Source organism: Herpailurus yagouaroundi, unplaced genomic scaffold (assembly GCF_014898765.1).
Source record: "Herpailurus yagouaroundi ecotype Mexico unplaced genomic scaffold, PumYag 163, whole genome shotgun sequence".
NCBI lineage: Eukaryota > Metazoa > Chordata > Mammalia > Carnivora > Felidae > Herpailurus > Herpailurus yagouaroundi.
Genome location: NW_024412404.1, coordinates 40964833 through 40985287, shown reverse-complemented (window position 1 = coordinate 40985287; position 20455 = coordinate 40964833). Strand labels below are relative to the sequence as shown.

Below are 20455 nucleotides of genomic sequence, written 5' to 3'. Positions count from 1 at the left end.
TCTTCAAAAACAGTGTTGGGAAAGGGCCAAGGGATATTTATTACTGATCCACCGGTGAGAAGTTTTTGATTTTCCGTCAGTCTTGAGCAAGGCCAGAGATAGACAGGGTCTTCCCTACTGCCTTGCTGCCAGCATAGCAGTTTTCTCCTGTTGTGCCAAGCCCATTCCCAGTGGAGTACAGACCTTTCTTCCTAATCGTGGCTCCTCATGTGGAGTCTGCACATGTATCCTGCAGCCCTGATGAAAACCTTCAAGCTGTCACAAATAGAGCAGGCTCCTTGGGCAGATGGAAAGGAAGAGAAAATAAGAAAACAGATTCCTCTCAGCATTCGCCTCAAGTCCCTGTGCCTTAATTTTTATTGTTTGTAATTTGCTGAGAGATTTTTGACCAGTTAGAGACACACTGTGGAATTATATCTAAGTAAAGTCTCCTGGCTTAAATAGAGTTTGACATTAAGATTCTAGGCTCATCTCATTAGCTCTTCAACTGGTCCTTGAAAGTAGTAGTTCTTGAAGTCCAAGGATTTATAGCAAGTGTGATAGATTATAAACTGAGTTTCCTAAATATAGCTCTCATTCCTTACTTTTTCTCCTTATTTCTATTTTTTAAGGATCAGTATGCCAATGCATTTTTGCATGACGACAATATGAACTTTCGAGTAAACTTACATAGAATGGTAGGTGTGATTTTGTTTCTTGTTTTTCTTAGAGGAAATTTTTGGTGTGTTGGCAGGATTTGGGAGGATGAAATTGATCCTACTTAGAACAAATGTGGGTGGAATGTTGTACTAAAGAACTTTTGCTTAACTGCTGTTCAACAGGCCCATGCCTGTTGTTGGAATTTTTTTTTTTTTTTTTTTTTTGCATGTCATGGAGCTCTTTCTTACTCAAGAGAGGATGAAAAGATCCACAACCATATTCTCATGGCAGTAATATTAGAATGTATCAGTAGTATCGGTAGAAGTATCAGAAATCAGTAGATTTCCACAAGGAGATGGGTCTAAGCCTTTCATTTGCAAAATGCCCTTTGACCTTTGAAAGTTAAGACCACATGCTGCTTTATTTATCTGAGAGGTGGGGGAAATTGAATTTGGAAGATCAGGGAATTTCTTAGAACTTGGAGATATGTTTAAAAATATCATGTTGAGGTTTACATTTTAAACTTAACTTTTGTTTTTTGCAACTGCTACTGTTGCTGCCTCTACACAGTTACCTGCTCCTTTTCTTTTTCTTAATTATTTTATCAAAGAAAAGATACCAGTATGTCTCTTTTGTTCTTAGTAATGTCCCTTGTATAGATAAAATCAAGGTAAAAACAACAGCTTTCCCATTGTAGTATGCTCCAGTGTCCATTGGGGCTGTTGTCTTGCTGTGAATTGTGTTTTTGTCACAGGCCTGCATTGATAACTGAGAAGCATTTATAAGTCCTCCCTGCCCCACCCACCCCACCCCCATCACTAGAAAAAGAAAGAAAAGGTAGCATGTCAGCAGAGTGATTTTATTTGCATGAAGAACATGATGATGAGCCATTGGATGTCAGTTCATGTGTCCGCTAATTTCATTTCTTTTTTGTGTGCAGCCTATGAGACACAGGAAGAAGGCAGCAGACAAGAACCTTCCCTGCCGTCCCTTAGTATGTGCAGTACTGGGTGAGTCTTATCAAAATTGGCATTTTCCTGAGCCAGTGACAGATTTTCATGATTAAGAGGAGGGATAGATCCTGGTTGATGTGCTTCTCCCTCAAAGAAGTTACTAGTTACGTTTCTTCTCTGGTGTAAGAAACCATGTTTATTGTTCAGTTTGGTAAAACAACTCCGGTGACTAGATTGCTCAATTAAAGCGTTCTCTTGTTCAAAGAGAAAGATCTTTCCAGGGAGATAAATGGGTAAGTCTAAGCCTGGTACATGATTTAAATTTGTAAAATGTTTTATTCCTGATCAAGATTTCAAATTCTTCACTCTCTTCTTGGTTCATATTGATGTGTCAGCTGGCCAGGAGGCTTGAGGTTCAAGGTTCAGCTATACAAAAATTTCCTTTGAGTAAATTAAGCTGAGATGAGGCTGACAGAGCTGACAGTAGGGGGTTGTAATTTAGGGAATTTTGTCTGCCCAGAATTCTGCATTTTCCTCTGGGGAATAATATGAACTCTTAATCCCATTTCACTTGGATTTTCAGCCCTAGTTCCTGAATCTACCTGATTTTAGAAATAGTAATGAAGACTATATAATAAGCCTCCATTGACCCAAAGCCCCACAGACCATTTCAGTCAATATCTGTCAAACTGAGCGTGATTGTGAGATGAGATAGACTGACATCTCTTTAAAGTGGAGTCTCGAGTTGTACAAATGCGATCCATAATTTCTTCTCTACTTGCCTCATTGCTCGGTTCTCAGAATATGATTTCCCTCTGGCATTTTGTTTCAGTGCCATGGTACAAAATATCTGTGCAGTGAAATCTCTTGTGTACGTGAATTTATTGGCAGGTCAAGGTATCCTTCTGGAAGTAGGAGAGTGAGCTAATTGTTACTTTACAAGTGGCAGGTAGTGCAAGTGTTGTGAAAAGTGCCTTATATAAAATAAATTTCAGTGTATGTGAATAAAGACGTGGTTAGCGGTTGCCATTCGGCATGAGAGCAAGGTATACTCAGGTTTTTTTCCCAACTCAAAGGCATGGAATGCATTTCATTCTGATTCATCTAATTGTTATCCTTTTCCCATTCAGACCTGATGGTAGAGTTTATTGTAACACACATGATGAAGGAGTTTCCTATGGATCTGTATGTGTAAGTATCATGGTTTGCTTAATGTGTACAAATCTATTTTATAGAATTGAGTGATAGGAAATTTATAGTCACATTTCTATATACTTTGCTTCAGGAAAAACACACTTGTGTATGAGTGTCAGGGAGCATTTTATGGCCTGGATTTATACATCTTTCCAGAAGGGAGAAACTGACAAACCACAGTTTGGATTCTGCACATATCTTCATTATCCCTTTAGGCACACTGCATGGAGAACAAGGTTGATGCACTGAAGTAGTGATCATGGGTGGCTGCTGTAATCCAAAGATACAGAATACCAGCAGGCCACTTAGTCATCCCTAGGCATTGGCATGAAAGTAGTCAGAAGTAGTTAGGATGTAGGAAAAGGCCAGAGAGATAGAGCTTCTTAGCCTACATTGTCCTCAGCAGCCTAGTCAGAACCATGTTAGCTAGGTAAATTACGTATGTAGTGTCCTGGTTGGGAGATTCCTGCCTCCTGAGATCAGATTGTTTATCCCATTTCTTTAAACCAACACAGCTAGAGGCAACTGAAAATCATCCTATTTTAATAAAGTTTAAGCCTTTAGGCTTTCTCTCTCATTTGATGTTTTTTCATTCTTCTTTAGTGCCCAAGAACAGCTGTGCTACATTAGTGTGATCCCAAATATGTATATTATCTTTTTTCCTTAAAAAGTATCTAAATTGAGGGGTGCCTGGGTGGCTCAGTTGGTTAAGTGACTGACTTCGGCTCAGGTCATAATCTCACGGTTCATGAGTTCGAGCCCTGCGTTGGGCTCTGTGCTGACAGCTCAGAGCCTGAAGCCTGCTTCAGATTCTGTGTTTCCCTCTTCTCTCTGCCCCTCTCTTGCTTGTGCTTTTTCTCTTTTAAAAAGTAAATAAACATTAAAAAAAAATCTAAATTGAGTCTGACAACAGAATCAGTACTTCCATTTTTTTCAGGAGGAGAGTTGTTTCGTGAACAGCAAGGTCAGTGTACCTCACTCCAGTGCCAGGCCTGGGATCTAGGAGGTATAAAGGATTTTACTCTGAATAGAGTAGCCCTCCAGCTCTTTAGACCGTAGGTCATGTCATGTAGTCTTGGCTTCTTAGGTCTAAATTAATGCTACAAATTTCAGGGGCGCCTGGGTGGCGCAGTCGGTTAAGCGTCCGACTTCAGCCAGGTCACGATCTCGCGGTCCGTGAGTTCGAGCCCCGCGTCGGGCTCTGGCCAATGGCTCAGAGCCTGGAGCCTGTTTCCGAATCTGTGTCTCCCTCTCTCTCTGCCCCTCCCCCGTTCATGCTCTGTCTCTCTCTGTCCCAAAAATAAATACACGTTGAAAAAAAAAAATTAAAAAAAAAACAAAAAACTTTAATTAATGCTACAAATTTCACGTTTAGGTTAAGTAGGTTGCAGTTTGCATTTTTCTATTTGCATTTTCTTTTGAAAATGAGGAAAGAAAGTGAGCCTGATTCTTTATTTTAATTGAAAGACCATGGAAGCTGCTTTTTTTTTTTTTTTTAATGCTGATTAGATTAGTTTTTGGCTCATTTTAGGTGTATCTCTGAACCTTAGTACCTTAGGGGTCAGATTTATTATACTACAACTTTGTTACTTGATTATCTTATGTTCTAGTTTTAGGATATGCTATTTACTTCGTAGTTTATTATTATAGTTGTTGTTTTCTCATTTTCCAGGTAAGGAAACTTAGACTCCAGAGATGAAGTGCTTTGCTCAGGGTTATTCTGTTAGTAAGCACCACTGCCTTTTCCTGAAGCCAGCTTTTCTTACTGTAAATTCTAGGCTATTGCTATCCCTTCTCTGGTGTATTAGTTACCCATTGCTGTGTACAAATGACCCCAAACCTAGTGGTTTAAAACAAATATTTGTTATCTCAGTATCTGTGGCTCAGGAATCCAGGAGCAGCTTAGCTGGGTAGTTTTGGCATAAGGTTTCTTACAAGGCTGCAAAGTGTTAGCTGGGCCTGTAGACATCCAAGACTCTAATGGGGCTTGAGAATTTGCTTCCAAGCTCACTTATATGGTTGGTGGCAAACCTCAGTTCCTTGCCATGTGGCCCTCTCAATAGGGTTGCTTGCCATGGCAGTTGGCCTCCCCCAACGCTAGTAATCCAAGAGAGAAGAGTCTAGGATGGAAGCCATAGTGTCTTTTATAACCTGATCTCAAATGACCCACCATTTCTATTGGGCACATAGACCAACCCTTTTACAGTGTGGGGGGACTACACAAGGATATGAATATGCCAGGAGGTGGGGACCACTGGGGCCATCTTGCAGGCCGACTACCATAGTCACACACCCAGTAAGTTGCATCACCAGGATTCAGACTCCAGTCTCTCCGACCCCAGAGACTGTACTCTTAACTACTACTGTGATAAGTGACAAAGGAAAGATTTGTACAGGGTGACTAATGCTGACTGGGGCATCAGAGAAGATAACAGAGAAGGTTGCATTTGACCTGAGTCATGAAGAAACAGTGGGAGTTTTCTATGTGGAGGAGTCAGGGAGGGACACACCAAGCAGGGTACCAGCATGTTCAGAGGCTTGAAAGTGTGGCATGTTTGGAGAGTAGAAAGTAATTCAGGATGATTAGAGTGTAGAGTGCATGGAGGAAGCATAGGAGAGTAGAAAGATGGCTGCCTAAGTGGCTGATGGTGGACAGTTGAAAGTGGGATGACATAAGATTGGGTGTTCAGTATGTAGAATTACAGGTATGTAGCTGTCTACCCAAATCCTCACATCCCAGCCAATGACCCTGGTCTACATAAATATTTTAATTCCCTCCCTGCCCGCCCCCCCCCCCCCCCCCCGCCCCCATTTCTAACTTTTTTGGTATTGCCTTGCTTTCTCAGTTGCTTTTTCCACCTGCTCCCTAATTGAATGTCCTGAGGTTAGGGAAGATGGAGGAGATAATGAGGCATCAAGCTGACAGCGGCTGGGCAGAAGGTCACACCCTCAGGCTGAATCCACTTTCTTCATTACTACCCGTGGGCATATTTCCAGATCTCCCCACCCCCTCCTCCAGCCCTCTTCCCAGCTTTTGGCATTTGGAGCATCAAGTCCTTTTTAGGTGAACTTCTCTGCTCCCAGCTGGGCATCAGGCCAGGTTGCTGTTCTCACTTCTCATTATGTACTGCTTTTCAGCATCGTACAGCAGAGTGAGAAATTGAAAGCAAAATGAATTTCTACCATTTCAGATAAGTTTATAATCCTCCTGGTAAAATATGAAGAAATAGAGAGTGTGGAAAGCCTTAATACTCCAAACCAGAATCTGGGTCAAAAATGAAACAATTTCACATCTGTGTATGAATGCTGTAGGTGAAGTAATAATGGAGAAAGGTACTTATAAAAAAGGAGAGAGAAAGAGAGAAAAGGCAAGTCTTGCCTGGAGCAGTAGGAGGTGGGGAAACTTAACCAATTAATTTTATTCCTGACTGTATTTCTTGATTCTTGCTGCCACCCCCACTGCTGCCACAGGATTTGGGAGGGAGGAGAAGTAGTCTCTGAGGAGAATGTTTCCTTTAAGCTTCTCTTACATGCAGGACTTTCTCAATAAGAGATTCTCAAACCTGGGGGGAGGCTCTGGAAGACAGTAGAGATGTCAGTGGACCCCACAAGAAGACTTCAGGCTAGAGTGGAACTGTCTCATGTTGAAACAGGAAACAAAATGCCCCAGAGAAGTAGTACATTTAGAGTAATTCAGCCAGTATTTTTAAGGCTGTAACAGTTGTGAACATTTTCATTCTGCTTGGTAAATAGTGTAAGTTATTGAGACCACCAGGCTGGTGTTGTCACCTGTTGGGTGGCTGCAGAAGCAGGAGCAGAGCTCAGGAACAGTGTCATAGCCTTTGAACCAGAGGGTGGTGGCAGAAGTGGGGGCACAGGTAGTATCTCCCTGCTGCTCTGCAGGGGCTCCATGTTGGGTGGCATTGTCAACAGAGCCGAGGTTCAGGCTGTCCACATCCCGGGCCATGTGAGAGGTGCTGGTGTGCAGGAATGTACTGTGCATGGTTGATCCTTTCTCTGGCTGATTAATATTCCATTGTATGGATGTGTGACATCATTTTATTTATCCATTCATCAGTGGATAGACATTTGTGTTGTTTATATCTTTGGCTATTATGAATAATGCTACCACCAACATTCACTTACAAATTTTGTTTTTAAATGTTTACTTTGAGAGAGAGCATGTGCGTGTGCACACAAGCAGGTGAGGAGCAGAGAGAGAGAGAGAGAGAGAGAGAGAGAGAGAAGAGAATCCCAAGCAGACTCCACGCTCAGCACAGATCCTGACATAGGGCTCAATTCCATGACTGTGAGATCATGACCTGAGCCGAAATCAAGAGTTGGATGCTTAACCGACTGAGCCACCAAGTCAGCACTGCCCATCTTTCTTATTAGGGGCGTTATTATTTTTTCTTATCAATTTGTATAGACATACACATTAAGCATAGTAATGCTTTGGTATCTTTTGCTACAAGTATAATTTCCCATACGGTTTGGCTTTAATGTAATTAAAAAAATCACACAAGGTATTCATTTTTAGGAAGTAAATTTCATGAGTATTCAACTTTGGTACTTTCCTCCATGGCTTTTTATGCTTTCAAAACCGTCCCCCAGTCAGAGATGAAAAAACATTTTTTGTTAGGCTTATAATGTTTATTAAAAAAAATTTTTTTTAAACGTTTATTTATTTATTACTGAGAGACAGAGAGACACAGAGCGTGAGCAGGGGAGGGGTAGAGAGAGAGGGAGACACAGAATCTGAAGCAGGCTCCAGGCTCTGAGCTGTCAGCACAGAACCCGACGCTGCGCTCGAACTCACAAACTGCGAGATCACGACCTGAGCTGAAGTCGGTCGCTCAACCAATTGAGCCACCCAGGCGCCCCTAGGTTTATAATGTTTAAAAATGTCTTTCCTATTTGCTGCCTATTTGGAGGTACTCCCCCAAACATATGTTATTGTGATGTGAGTAATATTGAATATTCCAGTGATGTAGAATTGTATCATCCAGTAGAAGTTTTAGTGATGATAGAAAAGTTATGTATATTTGTGCTGTCCAGTGTTGTTGCCGCCAGCCTCATGTGGCTGTTGAGTGTTTGATAATGTGGTTAGTGCAAGTGAAGAATGAATTTTTAATTTAACTCTTAATGTAAATACAATTTAAGTTAATTATGAATTAAGCCAAAATTTAATTTAAAATTTAAAAACAAATTTAAATAGATCTGAAGACTTAAGGTCTTTAATTTTTTATTTTTGTATCCTGTGTTTGCAACATCGAACGGAGTGGTCTAATTCTGCTTCACTGATAAATGCTTTCCTCTGGGGAAAGATAACTTAAGGGAATGGTATCCATAATGCCTAATGACTGGCTGACCTATATGTGATTATAGCCCCCTTTTCCTAGTGATAAAGGGAATTAGCACAAGCACTGTGCGCGGGTGGCTGGGGGAGAACAGTTTAAAAGCTAAAGTGTCTTTCTTTGACATGGTACAAATTCATATCCAGCGTCTTTAGTGGCCTTAGCAAAGCTGTCTTGCCAAAGTAAAGGGTATCTGCGGGGAGTTGCATCAGACTCTTAGGCTTATCCCAGTTTTCCTCTGTTACAGACGCTGCATTCAGGTAGTACATAAACTACTTTGCTACCAGAAGAAGTGTAGAGTACGCCTGCATTACACCTGGCGGGAACTCTGGTCAGGTAACTTTCTCTTCTGAATTCATCTTCTTTCTCTATATTTTTTATGAGCCTCTAGGGCTAGGCACAGATGAATTTTTTTTTAACTTTTTAGTTTGTTTAGGATGCTTCTAATCGAGACCTGGGAATGCCACATATCTGTTCCATACTTTCTCTCAAATTCCTTCTCCCCCATATTTTTTTTTTTTATTAGCCAGTAGAAACAATTGAATATATCTGAGTTCTAATGATTCTTGCTTTGAGTAAGAGTGAGGTAGGAGGAGTCCGTACAAACTTGGATTCTCCCTCCATTCCATGTGGTAGCAGCATATGGACTATAGGGAGTCTTCTGTGTTTCCTCAAGATGAGTAATCTCAGGAGGAATGTCATAGGGAGAGGGGGCGGGGAGGGGGTGGAGAGATGGGGGGAATCCTGTTCTTTGTGTTACATCTGGCGTTATTACTGTTTACAGACAGTGTCATTTGTACCACTCCCCCTGTGCCAGAGACAAAAACAGCAAATTACAGTGTTTACTTTTGTCTTTGTATCCATTTGGTAGCCCAGTAAAGTCACAGCCACCCCTGCTGGCGGGAAGTGGCTCTTCTCTAAGGGTACAATTAATGCTGGCTTGCCACCCCTTTCTTTTGTGTAACTAAATTGGAGGTTTCAGGAAAGCAGAGGAGACATGCTCCCCGAGGCATTTGCTTGCTGATAGGTCCTGTGACTTTTGTGACCTGATGGTACAATAAAGTCTTTTTCAGATGATTACAGTGGATGAATGGTTGCCCCACCCATGAGAGCTTCTCTGTATTCTCAACAGAGGAGGGTGTGTTAGTGTCAGAGCCTTTATGAGAAACAGGCCAGTAACTCCACCCCCTCCCATGGAATTCATCTCACTTGTTGTGACACATGGTTTCCTCCCAACCCAATTTGGCTTTCTAAATTTAGTCCTCTATAATGGGAAGTAGAGATCTTTAATTAATGGATTAGCAAGTTCTTTGCAGTTATTGCCAATGGTGGTGAAGGGTGAACAGGAGAAAAACACTAAGTGGCAATAGTGGCATTTTTGTATTTTAGGAGAAAAGAGTATGATTGTGTGAAAGTTTGAGATTGAGGGAATATCAGACGGTCTAAAGAGATCAAAAGAGATTGAAATGACTAAAAGGTGGTAGAATCTCCTGGGTAGAAACAATTCTTTTTAATAAACAGGAGTATTGTGGTTGCCTATAGGATAGTTATATGACTGTTAGGTTCTAAAAAGTTAGGTTTAAAGAGAAAACACAAACATGATACAAATCTATGGATGTTGGTACAGTTGTAGGACTTACAACGAGTACAAATGGTTTATGTCTGTAACTGGGGTTAAATTACCCATTGTAATATTAACGAGTTGGTGGCAATAGTTTTTGCCTGCTTTTGATTCTTTCCTGGTTTGATTTTCTCTTTTTCTGCTTTATTTTTTATCCTAGCCATCCCGTCTCTGGTCCTTGGGATCTCTCTGGCTTTTCTCCCATCCTCATCACCTGTGGTCCTCTTCCTCATTGTTCGTTGCATTGCCTTTTCCATGTTGCCTTTTACTGTTCACCCTAGTCTGTCTCCCTGGGGCCTGGGGCCTTCCATTACTCTCTTTCCTCCACCTTGTATCCTGTCCTTTGTGCCACTGCTGTCATACATTCTACTTGTACAGATGTTGTAAACCCCAAAATACATTGCCATCCTCTTTGTTTAAAGAGGCAGTTATCAGGGCACCTGTGTGGCTCAGTCGGTTAAACGTCTGACTCTTAGTTTTGGCTCTGGCTCAAGTCATGATCTCATAGTTCGTGGGTCCGAGCCTGCATCAGGCTCTGTGCTGACACTGTGGAGCCTGATTGAGATACTCTGTCTCCCTCTCTCTGTGCCCTTCCCCCACTTGACTGTGTACTCTTTCTCTCAAAAGTAAATAAACATTAAAAAAAGAGGCAGCTATCTTTTAAAGAGATTAAAAATGTCTTTTATACTTATCTTTTCTTGACCTTAGCATTTCCCCATTCTGGCTAGGAAATTGTGAGGCAGGAGACCACTTTTATTCTGTGTTGGTCAGTGACTTTAAGTCTTTGAGTACTTTGTCACGTGCAGCTCCGGTCCGAATTATGTGCTATCCCAGGACTGATTGATTGGCATTCTGTGGTCCTTGATAGGTTCAGAGGAGATGTTTATGAGGGTCATTGTAGTAATGCTTGCACGACTTCTTGTTCCTGAGGCATAGGACTTGTACTAGAGTTCTCTGCCAAATGAGGTTAGGTCCTTTTCCTATAGAGACTGGGTGAGCCTCCTGGAACCCTGGCTCCGTGTGTTCGTACACGGAGTGTACAGTGAGATGGAGAGCAGCAGGTGTTAAGGAAAGTTGCAAAATACTACACTAAATCTGAGGCATCAGAGCCCATAATAATGTATAATATTGCAATCAGTGAATATAAATGTGGCTGTGGTGGATCCACCCACTCCTTGGCTGGCAGTACCCCTCATATGTTGGTATGCCCATGCTTTACTCTTTCTTTGCCTTCTAGGTTTAGGGATTTGCTAGAGATGTTTGAACCTCACGCTGGAAAATATGCTGATGTGTATAGATGCTTGACATACATGTGCTGCAAACTTAAATGAATTTTATTTGTAAGTAAAACTGATAAGACATGTGTTGTTAGATTGGACACACAGAAGCCGTTGGGTGTCTCGGAAGCAGTTGGCTAGGGCCCAAATGCCTTTTGTCGTTTGGAATGTGGGTGTGTAGTATCACTGTGCTTAGAATGGTGATTTTATCCCTATGCTGTTTGACTATAGTCAGTTGCTCTTTGTTATTGGGCAGGTGGCCAGAGGTCCCCTTCCAGATACCCATATGGAATTCCTAGGCTTGGTCTTGTTGACAAGAAGGCAGCTGTATTAGTTGGGGGTTTGATCCTGCCTGATATGTTGGTTTTGCATATATAAGCCCTGACCTACTCCGTGCTGCCACTGTCTATTTATATGGTGCCTGTCACCATGGTATTTGAGTATGTGGGGAAATATATTTAGGCTAACTTCAAATAGAATAGGGAAAGGGATAAGTCCTGCCTCTCTCATTGCCCTCTTTTTAGCAATCACTATTTTTCCCTAAGTTACGGAAAGTTCAAAAGCTCTTCCTTCTCTGACCTCTAGACTGCCTAGATCTCCTATTTTAGGTAAAAGATTAGGTCTTAAATCTATTCTCTATAGGGATAGAAAACTAGGTTTTATGATCAGATTCTAGGAGATAGGTCTTTACCTTTGAGAATATAATGAAAAATCATCTCTGTGTCCAGAAAAATGCCCATTTGTGCATATGTATTTTGCATATAATTTTAGAGAATTCATGGCCCCCCTGAAGCCATCCATGATCCTTTGCGAAGAATCCCTGTCTTGGGGTGCCTGAGTAGCTTAGTCAGTTAAGCAGCAGACTCTTGGTCATGATCTCACAGTTTGTGAATGCGAGCCCCGCCTTGGGCTCTGCTTGGGATTCTCCCTCTCTCTCTGTCTCCCTACTCCCCCCCCCCCACCCCCAGCCGCTAGCACACTCCCTTTTCTCTCTCTCTCAAAATATACAAACATTAAAAAAAAAAATTGAATCTCGGTCTTAATTTTAGGTTGCATGGCCTCCTAATTAATTCCGTTTTCACAGAACATCTTACTATCTGGTTTAATATTTTTCATTTACCGATCATACTGTATTCCTCCTGGGAACTTTACCTTTACAGTCTCCTCTCTGAACTTCTTAGGCTAAAGAGCACATTGGTCACTATGTCTTAGTTTCTGTGTCTTCCTACAGCACTTTGGGTTTCTATTTTAGCATACTGTATTGTTTTGCTGTGTTTGCATAAGTCTGTATAATGATTTATTTAAATATCTTTCTTTCCTCTTAAAGTTCCTATAGTGCAAGGCCTGTGTTTTTATCATTGCTTTATCCTGAGCACACTACTTGGCTTATAATAGGCGTTCAGAAAACATTTGAATGAATAAATGGGTAAGTGGACATGTGGAATTTCCATAATTGATGAATCAACATTCTCTTAAAGTAGTGTGGTGTTATGTCTCTGCCTGAAAACAACAACAACAATGATAACAATAATAGAACCCAGTAGGATGTTTGTTGTCATGTTTCTGTTGAGCTGATTTCATCACCTTTTTATTTGAATTGTTGATGTGACAGGGAGTGGTGGGTGATTTCACTTTCCTTTGTCTGTTTCTTCCTTACCTACAGATACATGGATTGCTTTTAACTAAGTAAAAATGGAAACTTTGTTGGTTTCTAAGCCATTAACCAAAGAATGAGCAGAATGTTTAGAGAGAAGCATGTAGTTGTTAGAGAGGAAAAGACCTGAACAAAGCTTCATGGGTGGAGTCAGCTTTTTTCACTTCCTCTGCAGGCAGAAGGGGCAGTGGGGAGGCAGTCTGCATTTAAACAGTGTAGCTTTCCATAGTCCTAAAACATGGGTCGATTTAAAGGCAGATTTATACTGACATTTTCTACTCGACATTTATCTATGGATCACAGTCCTTCTTACCCTTTCACTTTGCCACATCCCTGGTGATGTCATTATTTTTATCACCATTTGTTGGGGAAGGGAGTGGAGGTATAGAAGGGTAAGTGCCTTGCTAAGGATCATGGAACCAGATACTAAGCAGAGTCATGATTAGAACTTAGAGTTCCTGACTCCTATGCTCAGACGCAGATCACTAGGCAACATTTGCCTCCCTGCAGGAAGAAAGGCCCCTAAAGCCCCCAAAACAATCTGTTCAGCTTCACTGTGCTAAATAGCATCCAGAGCATTCACAGCTTTGTGAAAAAGAGAGAAATTGTACATGGCCTGACCTTTTAGATACCTACTGGGAGATATGGAAAACCCAGAGAGTGTCACAGCTTTGTGGATCCAGCTGGCTTTCTCATCGCTGGCAGAAGCCTGTGACTTCATGGTTAGGTATACCTTGAGACTGGGAATTGAGAGGCTTTTGTTGGAAGCTTGTTATATTGTAGGTGTTGTCATACAGGACTGAAAATTTTCAAGAGAAAGGCTGACCTGAGCCTTAGGTAGATCTGTGCATTCTTGTATAACTTTGACAGCTTGTCAGCCCTTCCTGATTTGGGGAAACTATCCTTTGAACTTTTAATTATCAGCTTTTTTTTTTTTTCTTGTTTAGTTTCTTTTTTAAACTTTCAATTTAAAAAAATTTTTAATTTTGATATAATTATAGAGTCAGGAAGTTGCAAAAATAGTATAGCGAGTTCTCGCACCCTTCACCCAGCTTCCTCCAATGGTGACATCTTATATAACTCTACAATATTGCCTCTTTTAGATTTGAAGAAGGTGTAGGGAGGAGGGAAGGACAAGCAGTAAACAGCTAGAGTAGATGGGAAGAGGAATTTTGGCAGCTGCTGTTGCTATTTTGTTTTTAAAATTGCTTTTTAAATTGTTCTTCCTCTTTCCCCCAAATTTTCTCTGATGTAGGAGAAGATGTTACAAGATGTATTCTAGGCTTGATGTGCCTAATTAAGAGTGCTCTAGCTTCCATGTTCAAAAAGATGGAGGCTTCTTTCTTCTGTGGATAATCAATTCCTCTTAGAATGTTTTAATACAGGGTCATTAGAACGCATTTTTCTGTTTCCATAATTTGGTTACGAAAGATTCTGTACAGCAGCGTAGAAAGCCCCAGGACTGAAAAAGAATGCCAGGAAACTCTTTTTTTCCTTCAAATCACCACATTTGGCTAAATCTGAAATTTATACTATTTTGACTCTTTTCTTTCATCCCCTCAGAAACTTGGCAGAAGCAAAAGATAAGAATTTCTAACAGGTTTAGCCTGTTAGAGGGAGAAAAAGATTCCCACCAGAAAGCCCCTAAAAAGAGTGAGAAATCTCTGTTCTTTTCTCTGCACATGAAGTCACTTCCTATCCAGAGAAATGTCAACTCTTACAGGCCCATTAGCATCTTGTCAACTAAAAGAGACCGAGGAAGGAGTAGCTGTGCTTTTGTTGCTTTGCCTGTACTAGTTCTAAAGGAACATATCATTTGGTTTCATGAGGTGCCATTGTTTCTAGATCTCCAGTGAGCAGGATAGGTCTGTGACTGGTTTCTGTCATTTTGGCAGGTAAAGTTCTTGGTTCCACATCACATGCCCCCACTGAGACATGGTCTCACTGACTATTAGATTTCTTAAAGGGTGATGATTTTGGCTACCTTTCAGCTAGGCAGTGCTGGAAAAAATAAGCAGGTGGTATAGGACCCTAGAAGGCAGTGGCTTCTGAGCAAGGTTACAGGCGGCTGCACAGGAATGAGGTGAACGGGATCCTGCATTTCCCAGAGTCCGAATTCCATCTGGGAACTTTCACCTAAGGGCTCATTTTCATGGTAAAGAAGAGGGTGTGTGGTAACTGGAAGAATTGCAGTGTCCCCAAGTAAACGGAGACTTGGAGATAGTTGAGAGCCTTATTTTCCCTTCTAAGCAGACTACACTTCAACAGCAAGGAAAATGTAAGATAGAACCTAATTTCCACTTTCAGAAAAGATTTGTAGGGGTGCCTGGCTGGCTTAGTCAGAAGAGCATGCCACTCTTGATCTCGGGGTCACGAGTGTGGAGATCTCGGGGTCCTGAGTAGAGCTTACTTAAATAAAAGTTTAAAAAAATGATAAAGAGAGGATTTGTTCTTTTTGCCAGTTCATCTGGAGGACTGTGGAGTCTTCAGCTGTGCAGCCTATTGATGTACTTTTTTTTTTTTCTTATTGTGGTAAAGTCACATAATGCTTACCATCTTAACTTTTTAAATGTACAGTTCAGTGATGCTAAATGTTCACATTGTTGTGCAGCCATCACCACCATCTATTCCCATAACTCTTTTCATCTTGTAAAATGAAAACTCTATGCCTATTAAACCAGAACTCTCCATTCTTTCCTTTGCCAGCCCCTGGCAACCAGCATTCTACTTTCTGTCTTTATGATTTTGATTACACTAAGCACCCCAACTAAATGAAATCCTACAGTGTTTGTCTTTTTGTGAGTGGCTTATTTCACTTACTATAATGTCCTCAGGCTTAAGAAATCAGATTCTCCCTCAGACTTGGCATTTTTGGTTGTTACTATTTTTGTTTATTATTTTTATTTTTATTTTTGTAGGTTGCTTCTGCCCAGGATCAGCCCGAGTATAAACGTTATGTCTTCTTCACTCTCTTCTGAGACTTTTCTTGGGCATGTGCAGTCACTTTTTAATTTTCCCTGTATATGCAGTTGTTTTACTTTTTTAAGTTTATTTATTTATTTTGAGAGAGTGAGCGAGAGAGAGCATAAGCGGGAGAGGAGCAGGGAGAGAGGGAGTGAGAGAATCCCAGTCAGGCTACATGCTGAGCCTGATATGGGGCTCAGTCCCCTGAACCAAACCGTGAGATCATGACCTGAGCTGAAATCAAGAGTTGGACACTCAACTGACTGAGTCCCCCATGTGCCCCTATGTGATTGTTTTTGAATGTTCTAGTCTTTAATGTCTGGCTCCCAAAAGGAGAAAGACAAAGAAATGAAGGTGGAGAAAAAAGGGGCACTTGGCCCTTTAAATCTTGTGGATGTAGGGGCGCCTGGGTGGCGCAGTCGGTTAAGCGTCCGACTTCAGCCAGGTCACGATCTCGCGGTCCGTGAGTTCGAGCCCCGCGTCGGGCTCTGGGCTGATGGCTCAGAGCCTGGAGCCTGTTTCTGATTCTGTGTCTCCCTCTCTCTCTGCCCCTCCCCCGTTCATGCTCTGTCTCTCTCTGTCCCAAAAAATAAATAAACGTTAAAAAAAAAAAAAAATCTTGTGGATGTAATTTATCTGCATGGGGCAGGGCTTGCCCATCAGTGAGGGGAGGTACAACAATAATGGCTGCCTGCTTTCTCTGCATCTCTGTAATCAGAAGCAACAATCATCTATCAGAGCACAGATCCCCAGTATTTGGAGGACAGGGTCCTTTTTGCCCACCTTAGCTCCTATAGACTGCTGCAGGACCAAGTGCATAGCTGCTTGCCACATGGCTGGTGGGGAGCAAGTGGGGGAATGGACAGCTGCTTCTGTGCTAAGAGCTCAGATTGCCCAAAACTAACCAAAACTTACCATCCAGGTCTTCCCCAGAAGTTGCCAACTTCTACCAGACTTCAGAGTTCCACAGTAGTTAACATCAGACAAATTCTGCTACTGCAGTTATGTCTAGGTAGGGAGAGAGTTTCCTGGTACTTTCTACTGTGCTGTCTTCCCAGAGTCCTCCCACTGGATATACTAACTTTTGTGTTCTGTTCACCTGGAGAGGCTCATAATGCACAAGCAAAGCCATTTCATTCTCTTGTTTGATTCATTGGTCTCTTTTAGTGAGGTGCTTGGGTTTGCAGCCAGACAGATGCCAATATTCTGAGAGGCCTTCTAAGTCCTTCCAGTGCCACTTTGCTCATTGACAGTGAGCCTGCTGATTCTTGGCAGTGTCCTTGGGTAATCGGTGATTTTGTCCAGAGATGGTGGAATTGGCTAGAGTTTATAGTGCCTCTGGGGTTTTGGAGGCATTGGCTTGTTACACTAGTGCTATTTCTAGCCTGTCCTTGGAGTTCCTCTGCCTTTCTTCTAAGCAAGTGAGATGCTAATATTGCTCTTTTATCAGTCACTGTGAAATTACCCATTTCCCCAAATGAACCTGGTTTGATTTGGATCTGTGGAGTCTCATCCTAACTCCAGGCCAGGCCAGAAAATAAGGGCCTCGTTGAGTCTTGTCTTTGCTTTCTATCTCTTTTTTTCTCATAGTATGTTTAAGCTATTCAAACGGGCAGAGAGCTCTCTGACCTGATTCTTTTGAGACATTTATTTGTACTCTGCTAGAGGCTCTCTGTCTCCTTCCTGTTTTTAATATTATTTAAATCTCATTCACTTGGTTTTGTGATTAAACCTCCCCTTTGCTTCTGTGAGGCAGGCATCTGAGCTACCACTTAATTGTGTCTTCCTGTAGTTGGCTTGTTCTCTGCACCTGGTTTACCTTAATGTGGGGGACAGGTTGTAGTCCTGGAGAAGTTCCCGTATCCATTATTCATTCTACTCTTCTACATGACAACACAGTTTGCTGCTACTCTCTCCTTGAATTCAAAGCAGTTTAGGGAAAAATCTGGGCAAGTCCTCATTATGTGGGGTACATTAATGTTAGGAGCAGCTCTGCAAACCAGGTTCCTTGTGGGGTGGGAGAGGCCTGTGTGCAGTGGCAGGATTCTCAGGTGGATAGTCCCAGAACCTGTACACTCTCCTATATTCCACACGTGTCTCATACAGAAGTCAGAACTTCAGTGCACTGTTGCCATACTTGATGCACAAGACTCCCCAAGGGAGGGAGCTTGGGCCAAAACTAAGTGTGAGGCCCCTCTAGTAGAGTTAAAAGAGGCAGCAGTTGCAGCCAATTTGTAGTTCCTGAAAAAGAGCCCAGAAACAAAGTTTTCAAAGTGCCTGGTGGAAAAGACTTTCCAATGAAGAAACAAGTGTGTATGGAGCACCCATTTCCCTACAGCTAAAACATATAGGACGTGTAATATAATACCTCAAGTATTTCACTGACGTAACTTCTCTATTTTTCCACTCTGTGTAGGTTAAGAGTTTTTGGAGCCAGGTATCTGGATCCTCCTTTTGTAGTGTTAGCAAAGATTAGGAGTCTAATCCAGGATTCCTGAGGATTTCCTAGAATATTATTGGTACTTAAGTGCATTGGTAGCTTTGATTGTGAACTTTGATCATTATTCTGGAGACTGCAATAGTGTTATCTTGAAGGCTACTCAGGATTCATTTTGACTTTTCATTCCTGCCCAAGAGTCCATGGTTCTCTGTTGATTGTGTATATTTGGCTCTTTTTCTTTAACCCATCAAAGAGGAAACATCTTTGCATGCTTGGCTGGGTACTCCATACTATATATATGTATTGTGATGTAAAGTGTAGCTGGTCCCTTATGCTGAGTACATAGAAAGTTTTGATGGGTGTTTGTAGGGCTCATGCTTGTGTTGGTGGAAAGAAAAACATTGACCTTTTATTTGCTTTTAATTAGTAAAACATACATAACATAAAATTTACCATTTTTAAGTGTATGATTCAGTGGCATTAAGTACATTCACATCATTGTTGCAAACATCTCCACCTTCCATCTCCAGAATTTTTTTCATCTTCCCAAACTGAAACTCTCTGTACCCATTAAATAATAACTCTATATTTCTCCCTCCCCCACTCCTGGCAACCACCATTCTACCTTCTGTCAACGTAAATTGCCCAACCTGGGTACCTCATATAAATTGAATCATTTAGTATTTATCTTTTTGTGACTGACTTTTTTCACTTTGCATCCAAAAGCTGTGCCCTTCTGTTTTGTGGGGATGAACAACCATTGCTCTTCAAATGGGCAAAACTATTTACACAGTGTTGAGTTATTATAATGTGGGCCCTTCTTCTTTGGAAATATCTTAGACTAAGGGTCAAGTCTTTGGTAAGGAAGAGTGGTGTAGTCTCTTCTCCCCCTTCAAAAACTATTTATTTAAAAAATGGAGGGGCGCCTGGGTGGCGCAGTCAGTTGAGCGTCCGACTTCAGCCAGGTCACGATCTCGCGGTCCATGAGTTTGAGCCCCGCGTCGGGCTCTGGGCTGATGACTCAGAGCCTGGAGCCTGTTTCCGATTCTGTGTCTCCCTCTCTCTCTGCCCCTCCCCCGTTCATGCTCTGTCTCTCTCTGTCCCAAAAATAAATAAACGTTGAAAAAAAAAATTAAAAAATGGAAACATGGGGGCACCTGGGTGACTCAGTTGGTTGAGTATCTGACTCTTGGTTTCAGCTCAGGTCATGATCTCATGGTTCATGGGTTCAAGCCCCACGTTGGGCTCTGTGCTGACAGCACGGAGCCTGCTTGGGATTCTGTCTTCCTCTCTTTCTGCCCCTCCCCTGCTGTCCCTCTCTCTCTCAAAATAAATAAATAAAAACCTTAAAAAGATGGAAACATGATAAACTAAAAGGTTAGATTTTTTTTAAGTACATCCTTCCCCTCTTATCTCCACAATGACTACAACATGTACTTGATACCAAACTCTTACAAAGACTAATTAACAACGCTATGTTTATACAACCAACCCCTTATCTTTTATAGTTATCTTAACTCTTCTCTCTATGTACTGCTACTTCTGTGACTGTCTGTGGAACAGTTTGGCTGGTCATGTGCCCAGACGACACCAAGTAGACAAGTGGATAGATATAAAGGGCAGTTTTCTAAAAATATGTGTATGTGTGTGAAGAGTGGTGAACCAGGAGCCAGCCAGCATGAGCTCTGTGCTACTTATGTGTTGGCACTGAGATCCCGAGTGCCAGTTCTCTACTGTCCTTGAACTTTTCCCTGGCTGACATCAAGCTATTCTCTTCTTTGGTCTGCAGTTAAATCCTGTGCATAACTCTATACCATAACAGCTTATGAATAAGCCTGGCTGCTAATTATTTATACCAGTGTTTTTGTTTTGTTTCTGTTCTTATTTTGCATAAAGAAAGGGGATCTTGGCTCCCTTTAAAATCCAGATCCAATCACATTCCATGTTCAGTATTTAATTTTAAAGGGGGCAGAGCTGAGTGAGGAGTGAGGGGTATAGGCACAGTTTTAGTTGACAGTTAGTGATGTTTCTCCCTTTCCTCTCTCTCTTTCTCCTTCCCCTTCCGTCCCCCTGCATGCTGGCTTCCTTCCTTCTTTCCGTCTTTCCGTTTCTTTCTTTCTTTCTTTCTTTCTTTCTTTCTTTCTTTCTTTCTTTCTTTCTTTCTTTCTCTCTCTCTCTCTCTCTTTCTTTCTCTCTCTCTCTCTCTCTCTCTCTCTCTCTCTCTTTCTTTCTTTTTCAAGATACTACAAAGGAAGCAGAAACAGAGAAGAGGGGATAGAGGTGTGTGAGAGGTGAGCTGTAGAGAACAGTGAGAGCAGATACAGAGGTCCTGCTAAGGCGTTTGATGCTGAGAGAA

General features: G+C 41.7%; 1 protein-coding gene across 1 annotated transcript in view; it reads left to right on the top strand.

Moving 5' to 3' along the window:
* Nucleotides 1-20455, top strand: part of ARMH3 (armadillo like helical domain containing 3) — a 177392-nt gene that overhangs the window by 45672 nt on the left and 111265 nt on the right. Inside the window, exons 17-20 of the mRNA XM_040486247.1 lie at nucleotides 612-677; nucleotides 1580-1649; nucleotides 2723-2783; nucleotides 8391-8479. Of these exons, the coding sequence (XP_040342181.1) occupies nucleotides 612-677; nucleotides 1580-1649; nucleotides 2723-2783; nucleotides 8391-8479 (286 nt within the window). The remainder of the gene's footprint in view (nucleotides 1-611; nucleotides 678-1579; nucleotides 1650-2722; nucleotides 2784-8390; nucleotides 8480-20455) is intronic.